At 39.8% G+C, this 26,053-nt stretch overlaps 1 protein-coding gene across 1 annotated transcript in view; it reads right to left on the reverse strand.

Moving 5' to 3' along the window:
* The window catches only part of LOC137847695 (chondroitin sulfate proteoglycan 4-like), a 37,823-nt gene that overhangs the window by 6,897 nt on the left and 4,873 nt on the right, over window positions 1–26,053 (reverse strand). Inside the window, exons 2-8 of the mRNA XM_068666026.1 lie at window positions 21,859–22,022; window positions 17,671–21,237; window positions 16,308–16,778; window positions 15,391–15,567; window positions 10,210–10,408; window positions 6,501–6,632; window positions 2,464–2,636 (exon numbers count right to left, since the gene is read on the reverse strand). Coding sequence (XP_068522127.1) covers window positions 2,464–2,636; window positions 6,501–6,632; window positions 10,210–10,408; window positions 15,391–15,567; window positions 16,308–16,778; window positions 17,671–21,237; window positions 21,859–22,022 — 4,883 coding nt within the window. The remainder of the gene's footprint in view (window positions 1–2,463; window positions 2,637–6,500; window positions 6,633–10,209; window positions 10,409–15,390; window positions 15,568–16,307; window positions 16,779–17,670; window positions 21,238–21,858; window positions 22,023–26,053) is intronic.

Below are 26,053 nucleotides of genomic sequence, written 5' to 3' on the forward strand. Positions count from 1 at the left end.
CCTGTATTAGTTTGTAATTGCCAAAGAGATCCCTGTCTATGATGGTGGCAGTTTTAAGTCTACAACTCGTAACATGGGTTACACAGCTTTGCAAACAAACTGAAGGAACTTATTAGCACATGTTCCCATGACATATGCTTGAAAGGTGTGAAAAAGAAATCCAAAAATCCCTGCTGCTATCAAGGATGAGGCACTTAAGCACTACAGAATCTGTAGCTACAGACAGAGCTAATCCTGAAACCACTGAAACAGCCCCCTCCAAGCTCACCAGGGAAACAGGCTTCCAGAGGCAAGTTTTCTCACCAGCTTCAAAACTGTCTGACCATACTGCCCATAGAATTCAGACTGATGTGCATGTCACCAGGTTTTCCCTATACTGATTTAATCCTTAATGGTTATTATGGGACCAAACACACAGAAGTGGTATTAAAATGTTGTGCTGCTTCAAGATAACCTTCCAAAGCATGCCTCTAGGACTTCAATTTGGAGAAAGCAAACTAATGTAACAAGAATAAGAATGACATCCTATAAATTCAGCGGTGTTTAGTTATCAACTGTTAATCTTTCTAGTTTTTATACCTTTTTTTTTTTTTTTAGTAAGTCACAAGTCCATGCTAATATCTGCACTGACAAGAAAATGGAATTGGTTAGCAGTGCCTTGTTTACCTCTGAAATGACTTTAAATGTAATGATGACATTGTGGCTTGCTGCAAGATGAAAACTCTTCTAAGTTATCATAGAACATACTGTCAGAGAGAAAAAACAACTCATTGAATTTAAAGAACAATTAATTTCTTTATATTGGCTACAAAACAACTGTTCTTGAAAAACTTCACTGGAATGCGATACTGATTTCAGCTTCTTCTTCTATTTTTTTTTTTTTTTGGCCACAAGGCAATAAGACACTGGACATAAGGAACATGCACCTCAGAAAACGTAATAAATTCTTTTTTAATCTAGCTGCATACTACTTCTCAGAAGTAAAATTCCAAGTTCTACAATACAGAATGGAGCCAATGAAGACAAACAACAAAACTAACCCAAAAACTTTCAAATTAAATCAGATTTACAAGCCTTTTGTTACCAAACAGAAACTGAAATTCTTATTCTCTGTGTAATGGAGAATATACAATGCTTGCAATATCATTGTCATTTTTTCACTGATATTTAACTTCATGTGGCTATAGCACACTAGACAGTGGAAGTTTATTTTGGATCTTTTTTCTTCCCCTTACTCCTCATTCTCTGCCAGAACAAATAGTGAGCTGGTTAGGATACCTTAATTTTACCTGCAATAAATCACTTAGCTCTACTTGTTTGAAGTGAAAGTGGCCAATACAAATACCTCCAACAGAGAAAAGACACACACACATTATTACATCTCAGATCCTTACACAATTTACGAAGTTCAAAGCAAAGTTATCTACACATTAGTAAGAATTAAAGCTATAGAGAAAAAGTGGCATGTTCTGACATGGCACCATCAAATAAACACATGTAGATCATTATCTGTAGGCAAAGAGATCTAAACTTCAAAACTCTACCTGAAAGATCTTGTCTGACATGCTTAACTGTTTCATTTAATGCTCATAAAAACCGTTCATTTTAGGAACAGAAGGAAACCGTGTCATTAGTCAGGTTGTTTCAAAGTTTGGTAGTAACTAACAAGAATGCCAACTTTTTTCTCAGTCTTGTTGGTCAAGTTTCTGTTTCTAAACAACAGATTTTCTCATTATTTCATTTACCAGTCACTTTTTAAATCTGTAAATGTAGATTAAATCCAAATTGTTTCTTATTTTTTCCTTCTGTAAAGTCAGATGATCGAGCTCCTTTTATCTCCCTTGCTAGGATTTTCTGAGAACAACTTACAGCGCGCAGAGCACACAGCTCCATTAAGACTCAGCCCACAGACGTAAGTCATCTCAGTTGCAGAAGAATGTTTTCCATCAAGTTACATGAGCTGCCATGTTTTAGCCATTCAAGTGCGGGACCCTGTATCACAGTTAAGATTCTTTAAACACTTAGTATCACAGCCAATCAAGCCAATAAAAGTCCTCTTGGGGACACCCATGAGGACTGTGCACAGCTGAAATGAATCTGTTACTTGGAGTTTTCATACGGCACAAGGCTACTCCTTCTGCCAAAAAGTCAAGGCTTCCAACCTCTGACTGCCGGTTAATGGCACCAAAACAGCTCTTCCCAAAAAATACTGTTACAAGCAAAACAGTGGAAATTGCCAAGACTCTGCTAGTATCCAGAGAGAGGGGAACAAAGGCTCTTCTTGCATTCATTACTACATGCCAGATATTTAATGACACAGCAAATCTGGGCAATCGCACTGATGGGTCACATATGCTCAGTTACTAAACAGATATAAATGGACCAGGCAAGGAAAAAGCAATTGGGATGCCCTTTGAAGTAACAATCTACCACTGAACTATCCAGTATAAAGTAAATGCTTACCATAGACTGTGTAAAACTGAGGATTTCCTGAGTGGTATTATCAGAATTTACTCTGATCAGCCTTCCAAGTTTGGGGGAAGTTACAATCATAAAAGTTATAGTTCTGTTTCCTGCATTGGTCACATCACTGGTTACAGCTTTCAGATCATGTTGTGAAATAGGTTTCCTGGAACCTAAAAACCATCAATTAAAAGTAGATTTGCAACAGCAATTTTTCACAAAATGGTAAAATTTTATATGTACAAATCACCCTTTCATCTAGTTATTCCATTTAGCATTTTAATAATGTTTTGTAAAATCATCAGGTTTACCCTTTTCCAATTACTTCCAAATCACACAACTCTTACACAATGAGTTCAATCAAAAAGCACATCAGTATAAAGTAACTTTGTTTTACAGAAATGGAAAGGTACAGTTATCTTCAGCACATGTAATTGCTAAATTCTAGTTTCTGCAAAGGCAACCTGAAGTAGAAAGTAGTGCATATATAAGAAGCCCTGCCCCTTTTTTTTTACATGTCTAGAACTGAATTTAACTCCAGCTGAAGTGACCGCTGGCAATGTATTTAGCAATCCCAGTTGCCCACAGAAGGCTGGTTGATTTGGCTGAGAAAAGCCTTAACAAAGCACATTTTTTAGTGAATGCACCCAAACCAAAATAAATAATTATCAAAAACTTGAACAACACTTTATTAATATGAAGGACAATTTTCATTGAATGAAGTTTAAAAAGTAAACACTGAATTAAACAAATAAGAAGGACACTGCACAACAGAAATAATGGCCTGAAATAAAGTATTATTAAGATGGATGGAGGACTGAGGGATTCTTTTAATACACAGCACTGTATTAACCAGTGCCTTCTGACTTGAAGATTATAAAGAGCTTTCTGGAATTTAGCCAAACCACGACAATTTTTGACATAGCTGTGACAAAAACAAATCTAATAGTTTCCTAGAATAAAATAAAATAAAAAAAAAGACTGGTTTAGTGATTTTTTGATGTACTGTTTCCTGATGATATACACTCAGAAAACTACAAAGGATGTTAACTAACACTTTTAGAAGAGCAATAGATTCACACAGTCCTGTTCCCTCTGAGCCCAATTCTGCCTCCCTTTATACATTTTTTTTCCTCATCAACAAGCTTTTATAGGCATCAGTGAAGAATTTCAGACACTAGCAATACATATCCTTCAGGTCTGCATTATCAGTCTATCTCCACTTAAGCTCGGTGTTTATAGATGAGTAAACCAAAATAAGATCTTTCTCCTGTAAAATTTGGAGGTGGGGAAGAAAAATCCTTGAAAAATCCTCTCACGCTATCCAATACAAGGAGTCTCCCTTCTTTTCTCTCTACTGTTCTCCCTCTTCTGTGTGACAGGCAGAAAGGGAAGCATGACCACGTGTTCAGACTACACCAGATGTGATCAGGAATGTAGAACAGAGAGCAAAAGTTCATCAGACCACGTGTATCTGGAAACAGAGTTATTTCTCAATAACTTCATTTATGCAAATCAGGCCCCAGTGCCATAACAAATTGAGACAGAGTAAATCACAAACACGGTTATGCTGTAGTGATGGATATACCCACTTCGAGTTTTCACAAAGCCCCTGGTCCTTCCCAACGGCCCTGACTTCTCTCAGGAGCTGTGGCTTGACCATGAGGGACTTCACAGTGCAGCAGAGGCTGAGATACCAAGCAGGGCCATGGGCACTGGAGACTCCCACACCCTCCTGTGAAGTGGGAACCTCCCCACATACAACCGTCTCCTGTGAGTGGTGAACACCCACACTAAAAGTGGGTGAGCACTTTTCTCCTGAGACACCAAAAACCTTCTCCAGCACCTGCAGTGGTTCTGCTCTGGTCCAACACCTCACCAGGGAAGCGATGGTTATTTGCCAGCCAGCAGAGTGGGCAAAGCAAAGGGAAGTGAGAGCACAGCCTGCCTCTTCCCCCGCCTAGGAGCTGAGAGGTCACACAGCAACACCACCCAAATTCTGCAGAAAGGATCAGAGACAGGGGATGGGTGACAGAGTAGGGCCAAGCTAATCTGTACAAGCGGAACACAATAGTTTAAGGCTGTTATCAGTACCTAATAACTTTGGCCTCTGTTTTTTCTGCCTACTTTTACAACTGGGAAACTACTCTGGTATGAGCATTCGGCCTATCACTACTAAATAGTTATGGATCGTCATGTGTGCTGACCAGCCTTGGCAGCTCTGCTTCTGAATACCTACAACTCTTTCCTTCTCTAAGGACAGCTCATCTTATTCCTTCTTCAGTCAATTGCTTCCCTGAAGAGAGAAAATCTTCACGTTCTAGATATCTAGCATACATAAGACAAACTCATGTATCTATCCGTCAGCTTACTGAGCTCACTGAATAAAATGATCTGCTGTTGGATAGAAGAAATCTCTAAACCATATAAACAAATCTGCTATATTCAATACAAAAGAAGAGAGTGGTACATGCTTTTATAAAATTGCAAAACAATATGCTTGAGAAAATAGTTTATACCCAGTCATGAAAACATGGCAAATTCTTCAGAAAATATTCAAGTTTTACTTCCCTAGAGGGAAGGTTCTTCAAGTTGTCTCTTAACATTTCCCACAGTGCTATAAAATATAGCTAAACACTGGCTATTGTCTTTATGTGTGGGGGTTAAGCAACCGGCACCATCACTGTTTTAATTGTCATTCCACAGTGAGCAAGTATCACTGAAACCTGTACAGCTCCAGAACGTCTTTAAAAATATCAGAAAGAGAACAGGTACAAAAGCTAGCAGTACTTTTTAAAACCAGTATAGGAATTCTGCTAACTCAAAGCAAGCAACTATTCAGCAGAAACTGTAGGCTTGGATAAATAACAGCCTGCAGCGCTGAAGGAAGCACTGTATCTTCCAAGCTGGAGAATGGATAGAAAATCTAGAAACTATTCCCTCTATAGAAGTATCAGGCACACTTTTCTTACAATTATCTTTGCTTTAAGAGGGAATTTCTGCAAATCCCTGTGCCTGAGGCAACCTTACACACTGAAATCACAGATTAATAAGCCTTTTAAGTGGATTTACGTGAATCTCATTTATACTGACTGAAGAAGATCATGCTGCTACAATCTCATTTTTTGTTGCCTGTGTTTAAATAGCTTTTGCTGCAAGCCTTTGTTTATGCAGTTTATATTCAGGAAGTCTTAGAAAGTGACATGCTCCTCTTCTGCATGAAATTAATAAATCAAGACACAGATTAATACCTATAGAGATTTCCCATCTCCCTCTGGCTTCCAAGAAAAAAGAAGGCAGCACAAACATGAAGTGTGATACAAGATGTTGCTGAGAGAAGGCTAATCTTTCTTTCTCCTTTAATTCTGCAATTAAAGTCAGATTACTAACTCAATGAGGGATTACTCTTGCTAATGCAAAGCAATATATGACTCTGGTGAGAATCTCTGTACTCGTCAACTCCTGTAGGAGTACAATTTCTTTAAATATAGTACTTAGCTGCTGACACAGCTTGCTGCAAATGCATGAATACAAATTTAAACTGTTCAATCTTTCTGATCCATCAGTGAGTCTCCGCTGCTCTCCGTAACTCTGCTCAAACAGTAAGAAAGTGAACTAGAAACCTGGTGAACTTAAGTGTGCTATTCAGAGTTCGGTGGACACAAGCTTCACTGTTTGCTCCAGGCAAAAATCCCAACCATCTAAAACAGCCTGAATACTCTAAGCAGCACTTTGCACCTCTAATTCTATGAATATTATATAGAGCTTTTAAATTAATCTGAATGAGGAATGTTGAGAGCTTAGGCAGACAGTGTTTATTGTCACACTGTGCTTATATATTTTACTGCCAAATTCCATCATCCCAAGCACACAGGCATATCAAAAATGTAAAGACCATAAAATAAAAACATTTGAAACAACATAACTGTTCTTTTAAAAAGCACAGAGATAAAATTTTTTTTCAAGTACAGCTATATATGGTCACCTATGCAATTTTATCAAGTGGACAAAATCATGATAAGGTGTTAAAAACAGACCTGGAAAGACTCCGAGTCCTTTGTTCACTTCAAGACTAATGACTAGAGTCCGAGCTGTGATGCTAAAGATCTGTCGTGGTGCAAAGTTCAAGCCATCTGTTACCTGAAAGTTGAAGCCTCCAGACATTGCTCCTGTAGATAACAAAAGCATAAATTTATTTAATTTTTAATCTTTTTTTTTTTTGTAATTTTTATTATTTTTCTATTTTTCATCTGAACACACACACGCTGGATACCTTTTGCTGTAGGCTACAAGTGAAATAAATGCCAAGTCATTCTAAAGCAGTTTTTGATCAGCAATTTTGTGTCTTAACTAGAATTGCATAAATTCAAAATGCAGAGAACTGCACACAAATGAGGAACTCCTGGCTATTACTTACACTGAAAGCCATATATACCACAGCTACAAATAAGCAGAGTGCCCCTTCCCTATTTCCCTCACTGACCTCAATAGACATGATACCCAGTTAAACTTGGAGAGAAACTAGCTCCCAGATTTTCTCCTCTTTTTACATCTTAGGAAGGACCCAAGCACTTAAACAGTCATTTTTGTCGTAAGAGTAATTTTGGGAGAAAAACAGAATACTAGAATACACTTTCATTTAAAATTTACATTTAAAGGACTGGATCAAATCACAGGTTGTTTGCTTTGCTTCTTTGCTCTCCTTCAGCTTTGTTGAATAGGATATGTTGTGACAGCCTAAATTATTTCAGAGGTTATGTTTACTCATAATAAATGCACATTTTTTTCTTTAATCTTAAGAGCTATATGTACTTTGGCACACGGTAATGGCAAAATATCTCCAGGAGACTGGGCAGATTCCTGTAAAAGTGCATCTTTTAAAACTGACTTACTGAGGTGTATAGTGCTTCCTAAGACTGCCTTCATGTTGATGGTGCCCAGGGTGTTTAACCAGGTAGAAAGAGAGAAGGAAAAATTAAAATATTAACTGTTGCAAATGGCTATCATTACCCTCCTGCTTGTTTTGCCTAATGCAGCTATGAGATATTGCTACATGAATATGTATCCTGAAAGTGAAATGTTGCCATGTATTTAAATTTAAAGATCAGAACTCCTTGCCTAACTCTAAATTAACCTATCAGAAGAATCAAATGTAGGTTCTAAGATTATAGTTCACAACTCCCCTAGGCTCCTCTCACAACTCCTCTTATATTCAGCCAGGCACCAAAGCAGCTCTGAAAAATCATGCCATACTGTTTTCTTATTTTAAGTCTTTATTCTCTAATGTTTTATTTTCATAAAAATGTACAAGCAGTTGCACATTTAAAGAGGCACTTAAGAGTCTACTAATTGCCTCAAGTTGGTCGAAAAAGGCTTACTCAGCTTCACTTGTTTTTTTGGCTAATGTAGAGCAACTGTCTGATTGACACAATCAGACATTTTGTCATTGACAGAGCCAGGAAGAGAACTAAATCCTGCTGCTACAGCGGAGCATGTATTGTTTTAACACAATTAATTTTTAAAGGGATATCTGATAGAGGTGATAAAAAGGACACCAGAATGAGTGTTGTAAAAACTGCACTGAGAAGACACTGAGGCTTCAGAACTGACAAGAGGTCATTTCAGTCCTTCCCTAAGAAAAAACAGTGGCAGGGTCTAAGGGCAGACCCCAAACTGCAAAAGCTGTGCAGGATCACCCTGGAGGGAAGCGAGGGTGGAAAAGGGAAGGCATTCTCACACTGAAAGAGTGGTACAGAAAAGGAAAGGTACGATCTGGTTCTGCATTATGCAACAGCGAACAAAAGATTTAAGGGGAAAACCTAAGAACAAAGGGGCCGATTTGAAACACAGCAGACAATAAGCAGCTTGATGTAATTCACGAGACAGCAAAGATGAAGGGAAAAAGTTATGAAGACTAATGTTAAAGGCATAAAAGCAATCTTTCTTTTGTACTGTAAAAGACCCTGAGGACAGAGAGTCAGTGCCATGTACAGTTAAAAAAACCCTCTTACAGCTGGAGCAAGCAATGCCAGTGGGTGGAAGAGCCAGTTCAGCCGAGAAGATGCTGCTCTTCCCCTTGGAAAGGCTCACGGTGAGTAGGAAAAGTAGAAGCCAGGCTGGGGAGAACATGAAATGGGCACACTTCCCGGCAGGAGCCAAGGAAGCTCATAGGCAACAGAGGACTGAAAATGGGGAACAGAGCAGCTGAGAAGGAGGTTAAGAAGCATCGTGATACCAACAGGTAAGGGAAGGCTCCAGGACAAGGCTGGGAATAAGATTAGCACAGCACGCACACTTAAAACAACAGTCCAGGTTGGAGGAGGAAAGAAAATCTCCGACTGAGGAAGGAAAAGAAGTGAAATGTCAAGAGTACTTTCTGAAACACTGAAGGTGATGATGCTGCCAGAGCAGCTGCAAGAGCTGATGCGTGACCTGGGCAATTTTACATTTCAGATTTACTGTACATCCCACACTCCCACTCACTGAAAAATGAAATTTGCTATTGTTTTTACTTTTGTTAATCACGATTCACTTCCTAAGGCTACAGATGTGCATTCGCCCTTTCTGGAACACAGAGTGAATTCATTTCCTCGCACTCAGACTACCATCTTCCTACCACCACTGAGGTTTTTACATATCAAAGCCCCTGTTGGAACAACATAAACAGCTTGGCTCACTTTTGCTATGTTCTTGACCTTTCATCTCCTGACCAAATTATTTGAGTAGGATAGTAACAGCTCACCAACAGCTGCTTGTAAAGCAACTTCAGCAACACATGCACTCAGCAAGATACTGCACTGGAAGAACACTTTAGAGCGCTTTAACCTGCATCAAGCCTCAAGGAGCCACAACACAGACCTGGAGAGACTGCAGGACGCAAGGGAGCCCTGGAAGTAATTCCACCTCACCCCAGGGCTGGTGAGGCAGTTCTGGACCTCTTCCACCTCCTTGCCCACAGCAGAAGGTTTATTCCTTCTCTAGCACCAACTTTCTTCTTCCAGCTGGTACAATACGGTAATAGAGCTGGGGCAGGAGAATAGCAGCTCCTGCCTCATAAAAACCCCACGTGTTCCTCAGACTGGAACCCCACTGGGAAGTTAATTCCTGCAGCTTCTCAGCACTGCCGCTTAAGGATCCAGGAGGCTGCCCTGACTTCTTTCATATGGCCCACATATTCTTTCTGTAGCAGCAGCATGAATAACCCAATCTCTAGCTCTTACCACTGGCTTAAAAGAGTCAATGGTTAAAGCTGAATTCATTCACAGCCTTAAGGGAGGTTCACATTACCCAGGTGAGCCACAACTTTATTTGCCCTGAGCTCGTTAGGAACATGAGGGTACTGTGACATGTCTCTGAGAGACTGCCAGTCCATGAATAACTCAGCAGTGCACCAAGACTAAAAAAAAAATAAAAATTGATTATCAATGACAATGGTCAAAAACATTGATTTTGTATCTCTGCAAGCTGCACGGTGATGTTCCCTTACTGCAAACAAAGGTTTCAGTTAGGAGACTGCTACCAACTGAACTTCTAGTGCTTCTTCCAACAGAACACCAGGCTTTCTTGGTGAGCATACACTTAAGTGTATGGGACCCTTCCTGTTTAGGTTGTGAGACCATGGATCACATAACTAGCTGTCTGAGATTTTTGTGACATGACAAGGAGATTCTCAAAGGATTACCAACACAAATAGACTGAATAGGAGCAGTATACTGTCAACAGGTGGTATTTTTTGAAACTACATACCATTGTGTACAAATAACAGCTGCCCTTCCAGTATATGAGCCTGAGTAAAATTAAGGATGCTCTTGTTTGGTGAATCCTTCAGAGCCAAGTGCCCATTGCTAGGTGGAGTAATTGAATATATCAGTTCTGATGGTGAGGAGTCCTTATCTTCTGCAAAGAGGTCATCAGCAGTTATTTCTGTGACTGAACCCACCCAGACCTAGAAAAACAAACAGAAATAAAAAATAAAGAATAAGAAATGCATGCATATGAAACACAGAAGATAAAAAAAAAGAATAAAGATTTATGCTGTACAGCACTAGCAGCTATGACAGATTTCCTTATTGTCCATCCAAATTTCTGATCATGGACTGGAATGGTTAATGCTGGCATGTGGTTTTCAAAAGCAAGATCACAAAATAAGACAAGCACAGATATACTCCATCAGTTTTGGTTTTTGAAAGCTGAAGCACAAGTGCTCTATTTGTCAAGCACTACCCAAACTCTTACAAACATAACAAAATTGTATTTTGATAACTGAGTCAAGCAGTTCCCATCCAACACATACACATGAATATTGGAGTCATGTACTTCACAGCAGTCACAGCATTCAATACACTCCACTTTCACTAGAAAAACGAAGAAAGAAGAAAGAAAAATAGTCCAAGGACAGCACAATCTCTAATACAAATGGAACACTTGTTGCTGCATTATTTCCTTTTAACACTGCACTAAAAGCCCTTTTTTAGTGTACCAAACAAAGTGTACCACAGAGATGCTCAGTCTGGTGGCAGAGGAAAGAACCATCACCTCTAACAGCTGCTTAGCACTTTGCAAGGTCACGCAGACAGGCAAAATAAATAACTAGTATTTGGGAAGATACTACAAAACCTAGTACTTATTTCTACTAAATCAACATGCTTGGTGGTTTTTGTTTTTGTTTTTGTTTTTTTAGCTTAAGATACACACAAACTGACAGATTCTTTTTTTTGAGCAGAAAGAACTAATGTCTCAGATTCATTCACATCTCACTAGATCATTTATTTGGAAGTGATAAGCAACAGCTCACTTTACTCTTCATCTCTTCTCTATATAGTTAGAATATAGACAAAAGTACTAACAACGGACAATATGTATTTATCACAAAATATAGTGAAATTTCTAAATATTCAGAATGTCTATGTCAATTCTTTCCATTTAGAGTTCGTATCACAGTGTATAATCTTAAAAGTCTGGGTTTTTAACAAACTTATCCTGAGGTTCAAAATACATATTGCATCATTCCTCTCTGTCTTCCTAGGGCCTCACATAACAAATATTTGGTAGAAACATCATACCAAGTGATTAAAGAGGAAATGTGATCCTTGAAGAACGGGCATTTTACTTCTGTCAGAAACAAAATTGTCAGCCAGATTTTTCCTTAAGTATCAATACTATTTTTTATTAAAAACTATGGATGAAATCCTATGGGTTTTTTTTTTTAAAGCCACTGGGATTTTTGCCATGACACTTCAATAGAAGAAAGATTTTGGCCTGGATTGTGTCACAAAATATATTCCACAGGAGAAGAGACATTAAGATGAAATTATATATTTTCTAATTAGGAAAATAAGTTTGGAAATGTATGTGTTACATTTTGTAGTGGAAAACATCTTGCAACCAGGAAATTGTTATTTTCTTCCTTTAAATATGTATTTCTCTGAAATGCAATTACTAGTATCTAAGTTTGACAGAAGATGCCACCTGTGAAAACACAGGATGAGAACTAAGCAAAGTCTGATTGACCAAAAGCAGCACCAAATGCGTACATCAGTGTCACTGGTTTCATAACGAGACCCTTTTGACTCATGTCAGCAGCACTCAATTCTGCACAGAAAGTAAGACGTCACATACAGAATATGCAAACGCATAAGAAAGGACAATGCAAATGTTATTGCATATGACTCGGGTTAAATGGAAGTTTGGAAAAAAAAAAAACTCTTATTAAAGGAAAAAATCAGCTTTTTTACCTATAAAGCCAGTGTTTATTGCAATTGTTCCAGCACACTAACACACAATGCTTTTTAAAGTACTGTACATGCTGAGGTCCTCTGTGACCTGTAACATGATCCTCAAGGAATGAAAGGAGATACAAGAGCTGGAAAGGGCTGTAGGGAAGCGGACACTCAGTGCTGCAAGTACTGTGCAAGTGGCTTACTTTCCACATCTGGGATCAAGCCCTCCTTGAAGAGCACCATGAAAACTGTATTTGAACTTCTAGGATGTAGCAATACACTAATTGTACATTTGCCTAACACATTCCACAGACCTGGTCCAAAAAAGGGTTCATGACCCTGCCCGCTGGGAAATAATCCATTCTGCTCTGCTTACAGCATTCAGCTTGTCAGTTATTCCTTCCGTGCTACATACTCCACCAGACAGTCTATATTCACAGCCATTTTAAAACTCCAGTAAGTGAATGATTTAAAGAAAAGAAAAGAAAAAAAAAATCAGTGTTTGATTTAAAAAAAAAAAAAATCTATTGTTAGGAAAATATGGCCCTCTTGTGGCAACAGGATGATGCAGTCATTTCAGAGCATCCCTACTGAAAAATATGTTTAAATGCAGAAACAAATGGAGCAAGTAAGGCCAGGATACTGATTATCTTAGTATTGTCACATTACCCTTTCCTGTCCCCGCTACAGCAAACAAACAAACAAAACATAAAAACAACAATAAAACCAACCAGAATTTTAGGAGATGATGCATAAAATGCTATATATGAATCCCATAAGCATTTATTGTTTTAATGGAAAAGCTATAAAATAAATGCAAGGATTACTAGCGAGCACAACAAAAGCTTTCACTAGAATAAAACTTTCTGTATCTCACATGTTATGTTAATGTAAATACTTCAGCATGTCATAAATTCTCAGCCAGAGGTTAAAAAATAAATAAATAAATAAATAAATAGATTGCTTTCACTTCCTAAAGAAAACCATAAACAACACCAGAAATATTTGGTTGTGTGTCCTTCTGAAACCCTCTGTGGTGTTCATAACCTTCACGTACACAATGGACACAGTGGTTTGAATAAGGGATGTTACAGATGCCTCAGAAGTACTGCTTTTTCTAGAGCAATGCACAGGTTATTACTCAACATTCATTCACCACTAGCAGCATCCCTGAGGAGCAGAGTCTGCTTGGTCAGCAAGCACCATCCTACACAGGAATGCCAACTCATTTCATCATTTAGCAGCACCATGAAAAATCCATTTTCTCCCTCCGATTTGGGATGTGCGAGGTTGCTTTGAAGAAGGATGATCTTAGCATATTCCTCCCAGTACGTAACTCACCTCTCACCTTTATTTCAGCATGCACATGCTGAACATATCCAACGTATGTGCATTATTACTACACACTCGTAACAAAACTAAAGCTTATTTCTCAGCAAAAGCTTACGCACGACCGGCAGACCACAGGCACAAAGGCAACATCACGGCTCTGGATATGCAAACTGCCTGCACAGCAGAGAGGACCAGCTTTGGCTAAGTTCAGCTGTGTTATCATTGTTCTTGTGAAGCTTGGACTTAAAAGCCATTTTTAGAAAAAGCCACGGGATGCACTGCAGTGCACTACTATGCCTCAGTGCTCTGAACAGACGGCAGTTCAAAGCCTGCACTGTACCAGAGGGGAGACACAGAAAGAGATCAGACTGACATACATCCCCCTTGTCTGCTACTAAATATTACCATATGCTGTGCTGTTATCTACAGGGTACAAATGTGATTAATTTAAGCAAGGAAGATTTTACTTTACCACTTGAATGCTTGTGAAGACAGTTTGTCCTTCTACCAGCACTGTCTGCATAGGGGTAGGGTGTCCTGTGCTGTGGGCACCTGCAGATTATCACAGGTTTGCTGCCATCACTGTGAAGATGCATGGTATTACCTCTATCGCTGCTTAAAAATTACAGCTTTTCTCCTGAAAAAATGCTGCATACACAACTCAAGGCTACGGTCACCTCCACAGTAACCCATTCTACCTAAGCAACACATGACTAAACATGTAAAATTAAATGTATGCTTTAGGTGTCACCAATTTTTAAACTGCAGCACTGGGAATGACGCAGCCTCAAAATAACCTGATGGGGAAGCGGGGAGGAAGGGGTATGAGGAAGAATGAGAGAACAAAATAAATAAAATGAATAAAATGAACAAAATAAATAAAATGAATAAAAGAACAAAAGAGAAAGCAAAAAAACAAAAAGCACTGAAGTGACAGTAGTGACTTTTTTCATCACTGGAAGATTAAAAAGCCAGCTGTGGTTATTAAGAGCAAAAAGCATAGCATCAGCCTACAGTTTTATAATTTTCTTCAGTAATTAGCAGGGGAAAAGAACTAGAAACAAGATAACACGTGATTTTTCTACCTCACCATATCGAACAATAATAGCTTCAGTGTCTGCAGTAATACCTCAGTGACCTCCACCAGCCTAGATTTTCACTGACTGCATTGTGTTATTACATAGTTGGAACTTTTTTAAAGACTGTCAAAGTCTTACTAAGGGAACATTCCTGTTCTGTATCAGGAATACCCAACACGTAGTTAATTAGCTAATGATGTGCAAGTGAGAATGTTGGTCCCTTCTCCTGTTCTGTCCTACTGGGGGTTCAGGGAGGAGCAACAGCAGGTTGCACCTCAGCAGGTCTGGCCCTTCAGTATATTTAATAGCAAGATGCACAGGAGCTGATAGCCATGAAAAGGCAACAGTAAGATATTTGTACTCATTATCAGTACTCCTGGTACTTTTTTAGCTGTCTTTATTAACAGCCCTGAAGACGCCCTAGTGAAGAAAATGGAAATACAGCAGTGCTCAAGGTACGAGCTGCCCAACCCCAAAAAGCCCTCTGTTAGCCCAAGAGACTTAATGTATCCTTAAAGTTACAAAAAAGCTCAGTGGGCCCTCTAGATAAACTTAGTCTGCTTTATAATACAGCAGCAGAAAACATTCCTCATTCTTCACCCTAAACACAAATTACCCATGTACTGCATCCCTTCGTTACAACTATTTGATTTAAATCCCAGGACTGCATTCCAAGGAATATTCCAACACTATTGCACTGAATATTCCAATAGATGCAAACCTCACATGCTGTTAATGAAAGCAAATTCAATGATACCAGATTAGAAATCAACATTTTAAAATGATGATAAACATACCTGAAGAATTCTGTTAACTTTTATAACAGGAGCTACATCATTTACTGCTTTAACTGTTACAAACACAGTCTGGGGCAAGCTTTGTTTCCACAGTTCTGTATTATTTACCATAACAGTAAAATTGTCTGTCAGTTCCTCACTGTTATCATGAATGTAGTAGATTAATTCTTGTTCCACCTGAAAAACAGAACAAACTGAAAAATGAGGAAGCTAAGAGAAAATAAATGTGATGTTAAAAAATAGAAGCATGTAAATCTAGTCATGCCCATCTGGATTTATAGCCTTATAACTTTTTATGACTTCCAAGAATTCATTTGCACTTGCCTTCAAGGAAAAATGGAAAACCCAATCCCACTGTATTTACCACAACATTTCCTTGGAGTTAACCAAAAATAGTGAGTAGTAACAGATGGTAACTTATTATACAGTTTTGCTTCTTAGAACTAACAAACTGCAAATTAGGTTGTCATGCACATACACATTCTCTGTGAGCAAAGAAATAACTTTAAAAATATATGTATTGTTTCCACTTCCCTCCTTGTTCAATCTACATACCATTTCCTCTGGTCAGCTCTTTCCAAGATGTACCCACTGCCTGCCTTAGGCTTCTGCAGTTCCATCTCTTACCTAGAGTGAGTTGCTCATCAATTTCTTATGATTATAGCACACTGGTATGTGTGACCAGTGGCACACAAGGCAGTGATGCAGTAGGCCACTAAAACTGGCCGCCTACCTCTCTACCCAAATTGACAAGAGAGCAACTGCAGCACTAACACTGCTACAAGGCCAGAACAAAGCTCAAACTCATGCATCTCACCACCTCCCATCAAACCCTCCCACTTCAGACAAAAATTCACATTTAGTAATACAAACAAACTAGAATCATTACTACAGTACAGTGAATATAAATGCATTACCTGTTTTCTGGTAAATTTGATTAACTTTATTCCAGGAACACGAGAATTTTCAATATACCCATGTTTTGGCTGCTCAACTAAAATAAATTCACAGCTGAGTCCTGCAAAGTGTCTACTAGAAATTTTTAGATAGTCTTCCACCAGGGCTTTTGAGCCACCTTCAATTACTGTGAAGTTCTGTACTTCCAAGGGAATCACTCTGGGAATGATGTCTACAGAGATTTCTATTCCTCTCACTGTTTGGACACCATTGGTCACATCCAGAGAAAAATGGTCATGTAGTTGGTCAGGAACTGTCTGCACATACTGAACCTTGCCCTCATCAACATCTTGCTGTGTGAAGGTCAGAACTGGCTTTTGGTCGGCACCGAGATAACTTCCTTCTGACGAAAATTTCCGAATGTATCCATATACTGGAAGCTGTCTTACTGTGAACACGATCTCAGATGAAGAGCTGTTTTCATGAGCAACCTAAATTTGAAAAACACACCCCAAGATCATTTAAACAGAAACACATGAAGTTATTTAATTATCTTCTGAATTTCTCATTTTTAACACTGGGATTATCAACCTAATTTTTGGCATTCCTGGTTTGGTTACAGGTGTATCTGCATATTTCTAATATGTAAAAATTCTTTAAGTACACATGCGTTAAATGGCATGGGAGTGTTTTGTAACTCCAAATATGGTTTGTAAATTGTAAAAGGACACACTCTGTAGTAAACTAATTGCCTGTAGACTTGTTAACTGTAGACTCCTGCTGGAAATGAAGACTTCAGCCAGCACAGCGATGTGCTGCAGCAGCCCCCTTGTGGTGGTTACTGTAAGGCTACATGCAAACAATAGGGAGGAAGGTATTAACCAACAAAATACAATCTCTTGTTAATGATTTCATGTTTTTAAAGTCTTATATACAATCCTCCATGTTAATGAGGATAGCTCCAAATGGAATGAAATGAAATCCTTTCTTCCTTGGCATATTCCACCAGTTCAACTAATGAACATACATACAAATGGTTGCCACATCTATAGCAAATATACAAGTAAAGCATCTACAAATATTAACTTTCTCAAGCACCAGTATGTAACAGAGTCAAAGACTACAGTCAGTCCTTCTCCTTCTTTAACATAACTGATTTTCTTTCCTAGGAATGAATGTTAGCTAGTGTCAGTGTCCTTACAGAATCAAGCATCCAGAACAAAGACATGCTAGTGAAAACCAAAAAGAGTTAAAAATGAAAGACAGTTTTGGTGAACAGAAAGAGTACAGATGCTGCAATCACTGAGAAAGCAGAGGAGAACACTCCCGACAAGATTGGAGAAACAGACAACACAATTAACTAACTTAATACAGTTAACTTACCTGCAGCTTTCCTTTACTGATTTTAACTGGTTTTCCTTCTTCAACTAAGAGATTGTTATTGTTCACAATCCTCGGTGGCCACTGATGACTTTCCAAATATATGCGAACATGTACACCAGCATCCAGAAGGACATCTTTAGCACGGACTGTAAAGTTAAATGTGTCAATAAGGTTGTTGCTGTCATCATGCCTGTAGGTCACGTAACCCTTTATCAGATCAAGTTGAGTGAAGGAATCTGTCGTTAAATTATTTACAAATATTCTTCCACATTTTGGGAAAGTGGATATCTTGTAGGTAATCTCATGATCATTTCTGATGTCTTGGTTTGTAACAGCACTTAGGTTAGCTGTTGTAAAAACTTCTTCTTTTCCTTTTTGAACCAGCAGGCCCGTATTATTTGCCAGCCTAACAAAAGGATCGGTGGCATTAACTTCTAGGAGGAAAGACGTATAGTGCTTGCCATCTGTCACAAAGAGCACAAAACGCCCAAAATCTGCACCACGGTGTATAAACAGGACTTGCTTTTGCTCCAGGTCTGCTTGCTTGAATTGGTAGAGCCTGTGCAATGTATCATTTGTTAGCACCAAATCCCCATTGGAAATGCCACGTCTAGTGTACAGCAACTGTCCATCGTCAAAGTCAGAATCAGGATCGTCATAGCAGAGGTCTGCCAAAGTTAACAATCGCTTACCATTTCTCACTACATTAAATACTTTATCGACTACACGTACTGGTTTTTCGTCATTCTTCAGCTGGACAGAAATGTTGAATCTAATTTCTACTGACAAAGATCCTGCTTCTGGATCAAAGTTTGCCCACTCCCCTGGTTCTTCACTGAAAGCTCTGGCAAGGAATTCATCAAACACTGTCTCAGAATCATCATGCACATACATAAGGCGCTTATCACTTATATCTTCACTAGTGAAAGAGGTGAGATTGTCATTACTCTCAAATGAACCTGAAAAATTAATGAGTTTTAGTTTCCCATGCTTAGGAAACTTTAAAACTTTGTATTGGAAAGTTCTATTATCCAGCGTTTGCACAAACAATTTTGTGCTTGTTATTAATTCTCCTTCACCTTCAGTAACAGTCAAGCCATTGTTAATCAACAAAACATTTCTGAAATCTGATTTGATGCAGACTTCGAATTCGTAGAAATTTGATTCCAGATATTTTGTTGAAATGAGGAATTTAAATGAATCACATTTGTCTTCATGGTATCTGCTGATTAACTCATACGCCACTTTTTGATCAGTAATATCTTTCTGGCTAAAGACTGAATGTTTTTTCAAAGGCTGGTCATTAAGCAGCATTTGTCCACTCTTTGGTAGGGATAGCAGTTTAAAATGAAGCTCGTCTTCAGGTATTTCTAGATCCACAAGCACAGCAAAAAGATTATCTGAATTCAGGTACTTCTTTCTTGATTTTTCAATTTCTAGAGGAGTATATTTCACTAAGCTGTACCTTAGCCATTTCACTTGGACTGGAAACACATACTCTTCACTGATTCTGTTTCCTATGCTAACTCTGAATTTAAATTGGTCAGTCACATTGTCCTGCTGAATTTCTTTAAAAGTGCTACAGTATCTCACACGGCTGCGCTGAACAGAGCGTTGAGAAAAAGAGCTGACTTGCTTCCATTCCCTGCCTGAATGCTGTCTTTGGACTTCCCCAAACTGGGGCGGCTCTGTGATCTCGTACCGTATCTCCAGCTCCTGCAGGTTGGCATTTGTTTCAACAGCCAGATGGCTAGGTGTGATCAGAGCTGCAGCACCCTGCAACAGTCTTATTCCTGAGCTGCTGACAACTTTGTAATCCAAAGGAACTGCCATGACACGTAACACAACAGTGTTGCTCACTTTCTCACCATCACTTGCCCTCAGAACAATCCTTGAGTTCTTGACACCTGTGTGAACAAAGAAAATATTACCTTTCCTTAAGTCCTCATTAGAAAAAGTAGCAATAGCTTTTCCAGGATGCTTTGAGTTTTCTAAAAATCCCGCATCTGCATTCATACTTCCAAGAACTGAAAGACTGAGGTCCAGAGGATCTGTATCATTATCTAACACTTTTATCAGGTCACTAGTCAAACGTTTCTTTGAGTTCTCTAACAGAAGAAGTACATTTCCCTCAGGCAGTGTGATCTCAGGAGCATCATTTACTGGAATGACGGTAATGTCAAACACATACTGCTCATTTCCTTGCAAGTACAGGGGCAGAGTGTTTCTGCTGCTGGCAGAAATAGAGAAATTAAAATGATCAGAAGTGTCCTCCGAGCCACCATGGACGTACAGGATCTTCCCTTGCCACAGGTCCTGCATAGTAAATGCATTTACCTCCTGCAGAGCTTCAGCATCCAATTTCAAGTTCCCATGTGAGGGTGATTGCTTTATTTCAAAAAGAACTTGTGACTGATGGATCCCAAGTTTCTGAAAGTCTAAGTTGACTTTAATATGTTTAGATTCAAGTGAAGCTTGTCCACCCTCTTGCACAATCAAGTTACTCAGAACTAAAAGGTGACTTTTATCTCCCTGGCCCAGTGAGACAGAGCTTTGAGAAGACATGGCAAATGTGGGGGCTGCTTTCGCAGTAGGATATTTTAAAGCCATCTCTAAAGAAAGATTTGTATTAAAAGCACTTTCCGTTTCACATCCAGCTGAGATGTCCTTTGTTACCAGAACATTCTTCAGAGATTTCTTTTCTGAATTGACTTTTAGGTCTCTCAAGCAACCTTTGAAGGACCCTCCTCTGGCATACTTTCCAGACACTGAGGGTAGCTCTAACTTAATCACTTCTGATCGTGTACTGTCATCTACGCCACCTACAAAGAGAGACCCCTTCAGAAGCAACTTGTTTTGTGGAGGGAATGATTTTTTCACAGTTTCTTCATCCAATGTCAGCTGTAAATATTGTGTGCTAAATTTCAGCTTCACATAGTGCCAATGACCATCATTGACTGGCATACGAGAGGAAAGCTGGGTTCTACTTTGATGCCTTCCAATACAGGCTTTAATTAATCCATCTTGCATTTCCATTGCAATGAAATTTCCTGCTTGCCCAGGATGATAAAGCAGCAAGCCACGTGCAGCTGAGGTTTGTAGTGCATACTCCACGATTCCCTCACCATCAACGTTCCACAATGGGAAAGAAACATAAGATCTGGAACTGAAGAAACTGATGGGTTCATCTTCACCTGCAAAGAATTCATCACTGCATCCCACCGAAACTTCATGAATACTTTTAAAGCCAGGAGAAGGTCTCAGGGGCATCAGGATGTCTAGCTGATTAAATGACACGTCATCAATACATCCTCGGAAGTTGGGCAGTGCTCCAACAAGGTCAGGAATGTCAAGTTCACTAGTACCACCTACATAGAATCCATGATCAATATTTAAGTCGTAGAGAATTCCAGGCATTTTTGCACTTGTTCTATCATGTTTATCAACTACCAAGGTGACGTTATCATGTTCATGATGCAGTTCAACCAGATGCCAAGCTAAATCATTCAGCTGAGATCTTTGCTGAGAATACAGTACTCGTTCCCCTGTGCCAAAGTTAATTCTCAACTGCCAAGAGACAGAATATTAAAAATACATCAAAATCCAATGTCATATTTTTTACAATCATATATTCATATAGACTTGAACAGTTACTTTTCATAATTTTTTGTATTTAGCGTATCATTTATAAAATGTAATTGGGAAAAAAAAAAAAAAGAAATCCCATTAAAATTCAGTCTGGGTTTACCTGTCATCACAACATTGACTTGTGTAATTGCAGAAGAGGGAATGAACTACACTCCAGTTCTCCTGAGACCAACAACTCCTGAGAACTCATGTGACAATGATGTTTCAAGAACTTGCCTTGCAGAATAACTATTATTTGGAACCAACACTTCTAAGATGCTAACAGCATTAAATCTGAAATGTTGCCCTTACTGAACCCTCATGCCTTGAACAGCAATCTTGATCTTAAACCTAGAGATCTAAGAGGCTTCAAGATAATTATTAAAAAGCTAGTTATCATTGTAAGAAGCACATACCACGTTTTGAAATTATCAATTATATTATACAAATTTTCCATTCTTTTTAACATAAGCTTCAGGAATTGTTACAGACAACAGCTTAAAGAAAACACTAAACAATAGAGGCTATGCATTTCTTTTTTACCATAGCCACAAATCTTACCTGCACCCTTCCTGACTGTAGCTCCATCAAACAATAATCTGTCTTCCCAGCTGCAAGAAAGAGCATTCCATGTGGCTTGCTTGTTCGAAACCGCAACTGTAAGGTTGTCTGTGAGGATGTTTCTGCCTTCTTCAATGCCACAAAGCTATCACCATAAAATGATACTAAAAGAAAGGAAAACAAGCAGATTTAGGTACACACACAGAATCTCGTCTATAAATATATTAAAAACTCATATTAACTCTCTCTATATTTATATCTGTATAAAAATAGACCTCATATATTAAATTCATCCAGTTCAAGCAACTGGGTAAGAGCCCTGCAGCCATACTAGTGTGAACAAGAACTGAATATAGCCCAGTATAGTATCTCCAACAATGACCACAGGGAATCATGGCAGAAGCATATTTAACATTTTTCTTCAAACACTGTCCTAGTTTCCAATTATTTTTCATTTCCGATGTTTTCATGAATTTGTCACAGTCTGCCTAAGTGCCACAGGATTTCTCCCTGAAGTACTCATCTGGTTTCTCTTTGGCCTCATGTAAACATCTTCATCTTCAAGATGTTTCCCCATGTCTCTGTCAGAGACATCCTCTGTCACCTCTGATGAGAAGACCAACAGGTCTCCTAGCGCCTGCAGAACCATATCCTTTCAAATGCTCCCATCTGTCTTTCAGGCTGTAGAGTCCTAGCTTCATCTCTTGGTTCCTATATGCAGCCTTCAACCATCCCTGCTGCCCTGTTGCCCAGTCACTTGGTTTTGTATAGAACTCCTGCAATATTTCACTCTCTTCTCCCCTCTTTACTGCCCTGAAGTACAGTAAAATCAATAAACTTCCTCATTTGACTACTCACTGCCTTTGCCATCTCCTTTATTACTATACTGAACAGCACAAATTGCAAGAGTGACTCCTGCACAGCTCAGCTGTTAACTTCTCTCCTATGCAAAATATCATTTACCCCTTCTTCCTACCTTTTAATCTAAAACTTATCACTCAGTGCCATTTAGTATAACCAAATATGAAGTTGCAGAGAGACGATATTTTTCAGTGTGACACTGGGCAACAGTTTGGTGTTTAAACTGCACTTCCTGAAAAAGAAAAAAATAAATGTAAGCTAAAGCTTTTGCCCTCCACAAAACACTTCAGCGTCAGAATTCATCACTGAAGGTGGGACTGGAAACTCAACAACAGCCTAGGCACTGATCCAACACCAGAGGAGATCTTGGGCCAAAACCACCTACTGTGCCTTGGCGTGATTTCTGCTTCAGTACCCACCAAACTAGGCAGCACGTTATTACAATATAGGAATCAAGTTCATCTTTTAGAATGATTTCTGGCTAAAACCATGTTATGAGTGACCTCAAAATGACTCCAGTGCCACAGTTTTAGAAAAGGGGACATTATGTCCTGCTCCATCTGATGTCACTTGTACCACTGTAGTGGGTTTACGTGGCAAGGTTTTGGTAGCAGGGGGCCATAGGGGCGGTTTCTGTGAGAAAGATCTAGAAGCTGCCCCATGTTTGGGAAGGGCCACATTGTTTTCCAGAGCTGAGCCAATAAGCAATGTTGTTTTGCGCCTCTGTGAGAGCATGTTTAAGACAGGAAAAAAACGCTGCGCCACACAGCAGCCGGGAGAGTCAAGGGAGTGAGGAACGGCACCAAGGTCAGTGTAGAAGGAGGGGGAGAGGTGCTCCAGGCGCCGGAGCAGAAGTCCCCTGCGGCCTGTGGTGAGGACCATGGTGAAGCAGGATGTCCCCCTGCAGCCCATGGAGTACCACGGTGGAGCAGGGTTCCACGCTGCAGCCCGTGGAGGAGACCACGGTGGAGCAGGTGGCCCTGCACCGACGGAGGCTGCCGCCTGTGGAAGACCCCTGCCGGAGCAGATTCCGGGCCGGACCTGTAGCCCGTGGAGAGGAGACCACGCAGGAGCAGGTGACCTGGCAGGAGCTGCTGCCCGTAGGGGAGCAAGGTTGGAGCAGTTTTCTCCTGAGGGATGGACCCCGTGGTACGGACCCATATCTGGAGCAGTTCTGGAAGAGCTGCTGCCTGTGGGAAGTCCACGCCGGATCAGTTCGTCAAGGACTGTATCCCGTGGGTGGGACCCCACAGCACAGGGGACGAGAGTGACCGAGAAGGAGCGGCAGAGAAGAAGTGCTGTAGACTGACCGTAACCCCCATTCCCCCGTTCCCCTGCGCCGCTCGGGAGGAGGAGGTGGAAGAGGGTGGATGGGGGGGAAGGTGCTTTTGGTTTCTTTCCTTTGTTTCTCACTTCTCTAGCTTGTTAGTAATGAGCAATAAATCTTAGTATCTGTCTTCTTATGCTGAGTCTGGTTTGCCCGTTACAATAATTATTGCATGATTTTCTTGTCCTTATCTCAATCCTTGAGTTTTTTTCACATATTTTCTCCCCATTCCTCTTTGAGGAGGGGGAGTGAAAGAGCGGCTGTGGTGGAGCTCGGCTGCCCACTCAAGCGGAACCACGACAACCACCATGGAAAATAGGTGGAGTTCAACCAACAATACCATCCCCAAAAGCTCCCTTGACATCGTAACACATGCGTTCAGTATATCATACAGGAAACAATTCCTTCAGACTGTGTGGGCAGACAATCCATTTTGCAATGTCAGTCCATGCCCCAAAGGGAAAAAGAAGGGTGGAAGCAGCTGAGAGTAAGAGTTTCATCTAGCTCAACTATGATTTCCCTTTGTGGGTATTTCTATGTGCTATATATACAACAGAACAGAACAGCTCAGTTGGAAGGGACCCTCAAAGAGCATCGAGTCCAACTGCCTGACCACTTCAGGGCTAACCAAAAGTTAAAGCATACTGCTGAGGGCATTGTCCAAACACCTCCTGAGCACAGACAGGCATGGGGCATCAGCCACCTCTCTAGGAAGCCTGTCCCAGTGTTTGACCACCCTCAGGGTAAATAATTTTTTCCTAATGTCCAGTCTGCACCTCCCCTGCTGCTGCTCTGTGCCTATCCTGCACATCCTGCCATCAGTTACCAGAGGGAGAGACTGGCATCTCCCAACACAGATACACAAAGCCTCAGAAAACAGAGGTCAAATCACTTGGGACATAAATTTAAAGATCTGCTCAACCTGAGTTACTGGCTAATTTGTGGTCCCCATCTCCCTTGTTTCTTCACTAGAGCACAGTCACAACTCCAATTAGAAAAAACACACAGGGGCTACAAATCCTTCCTAATATTTCTATCACGACAAGTTACACTTACATGAAAACCGTAAGTGTTGAGAATTTTGTTTCAAGTAATTTTACTGAGTATTCCTGACCAGCTCCATCCATAACAGCTTTCTTAGAAGTAAACACAAGAAGCCAGGCCAGACACAGCAGAAGGCTTCAGAATCACGCAGCAAGAGAGTCTTCACTCTTGTTACCGTGCAGAACCATTAGGCTGGCTCTTTGACCTTTCGCTTAGCTTCTTCTCTCTGCTGTTGAAAATATTACTGAATTCAACTACACTCTGCATTGCTTTTCTCTTGGTTTCTCTCCTCACTGTGCAAAGCAATCAAAGCCTCGTCTCTTTTCCATTTCCAAAACTAATAACCTCCAAAATGTACCTACAAAAAACGACCTCAAACAATCCACACAGTTATTACTTGTGTAGTGCACAAACATCCAAAACCAAAATCAAGACTAAAGACCTAAATGAAATACTGCATTTTTTTTTTCTACATTTTTCTGTATTTCTCATTTCAGACTCGATTGCATGTCTTCTCAGCAATGTAAAAGGACAAACTGATCTTGGAATCGCAATCCAATGCTCACTTCATAACTGGAAGTAATTTAATGCGGGCTTCACATTGCTCAACACCTTTCAGTCTACACTGTTGGCAGGAAACTGCCAAAGCTCTGCATATCTCAACCATATCTTTCCTTACCTTCTACACTCTCGTCCCAAAAAAAGTTGTAAGAGAAGGCTTAGGCTTGGACCTGTAACCCAAAAAGGCTTTTATATTCATGCCACATAGGTTTTTCAATCCACGTCAGTTGAAAAAGAGGGGCATTTTTTAGATGCTTGCCCTGCCACCTTTTGTATGAAAAACTCAAAATACACGATTTGATCTTCAAGCAGGAAAGAAAAAGACAACATTGCCATACAAGAGAGCATTTGGACAACGTTTTTGTCTTCAAAGTGTTCAGAAGGTATCGGTAAAAATACTTC

Source organism: Anas acuta, chromosome Z (genome assembly GCF_963932015.1).
Source record: "Anas acuta chromosome Z, bAnaAcu1.1, whole genome shotgun sequence".
In the NCBI taxonomy this organism is placed as follows: Eukaryota; Metazoa; Chordata; class Aves; order Anseriformes; family Anatidae; genus Anas; species Anas acuta.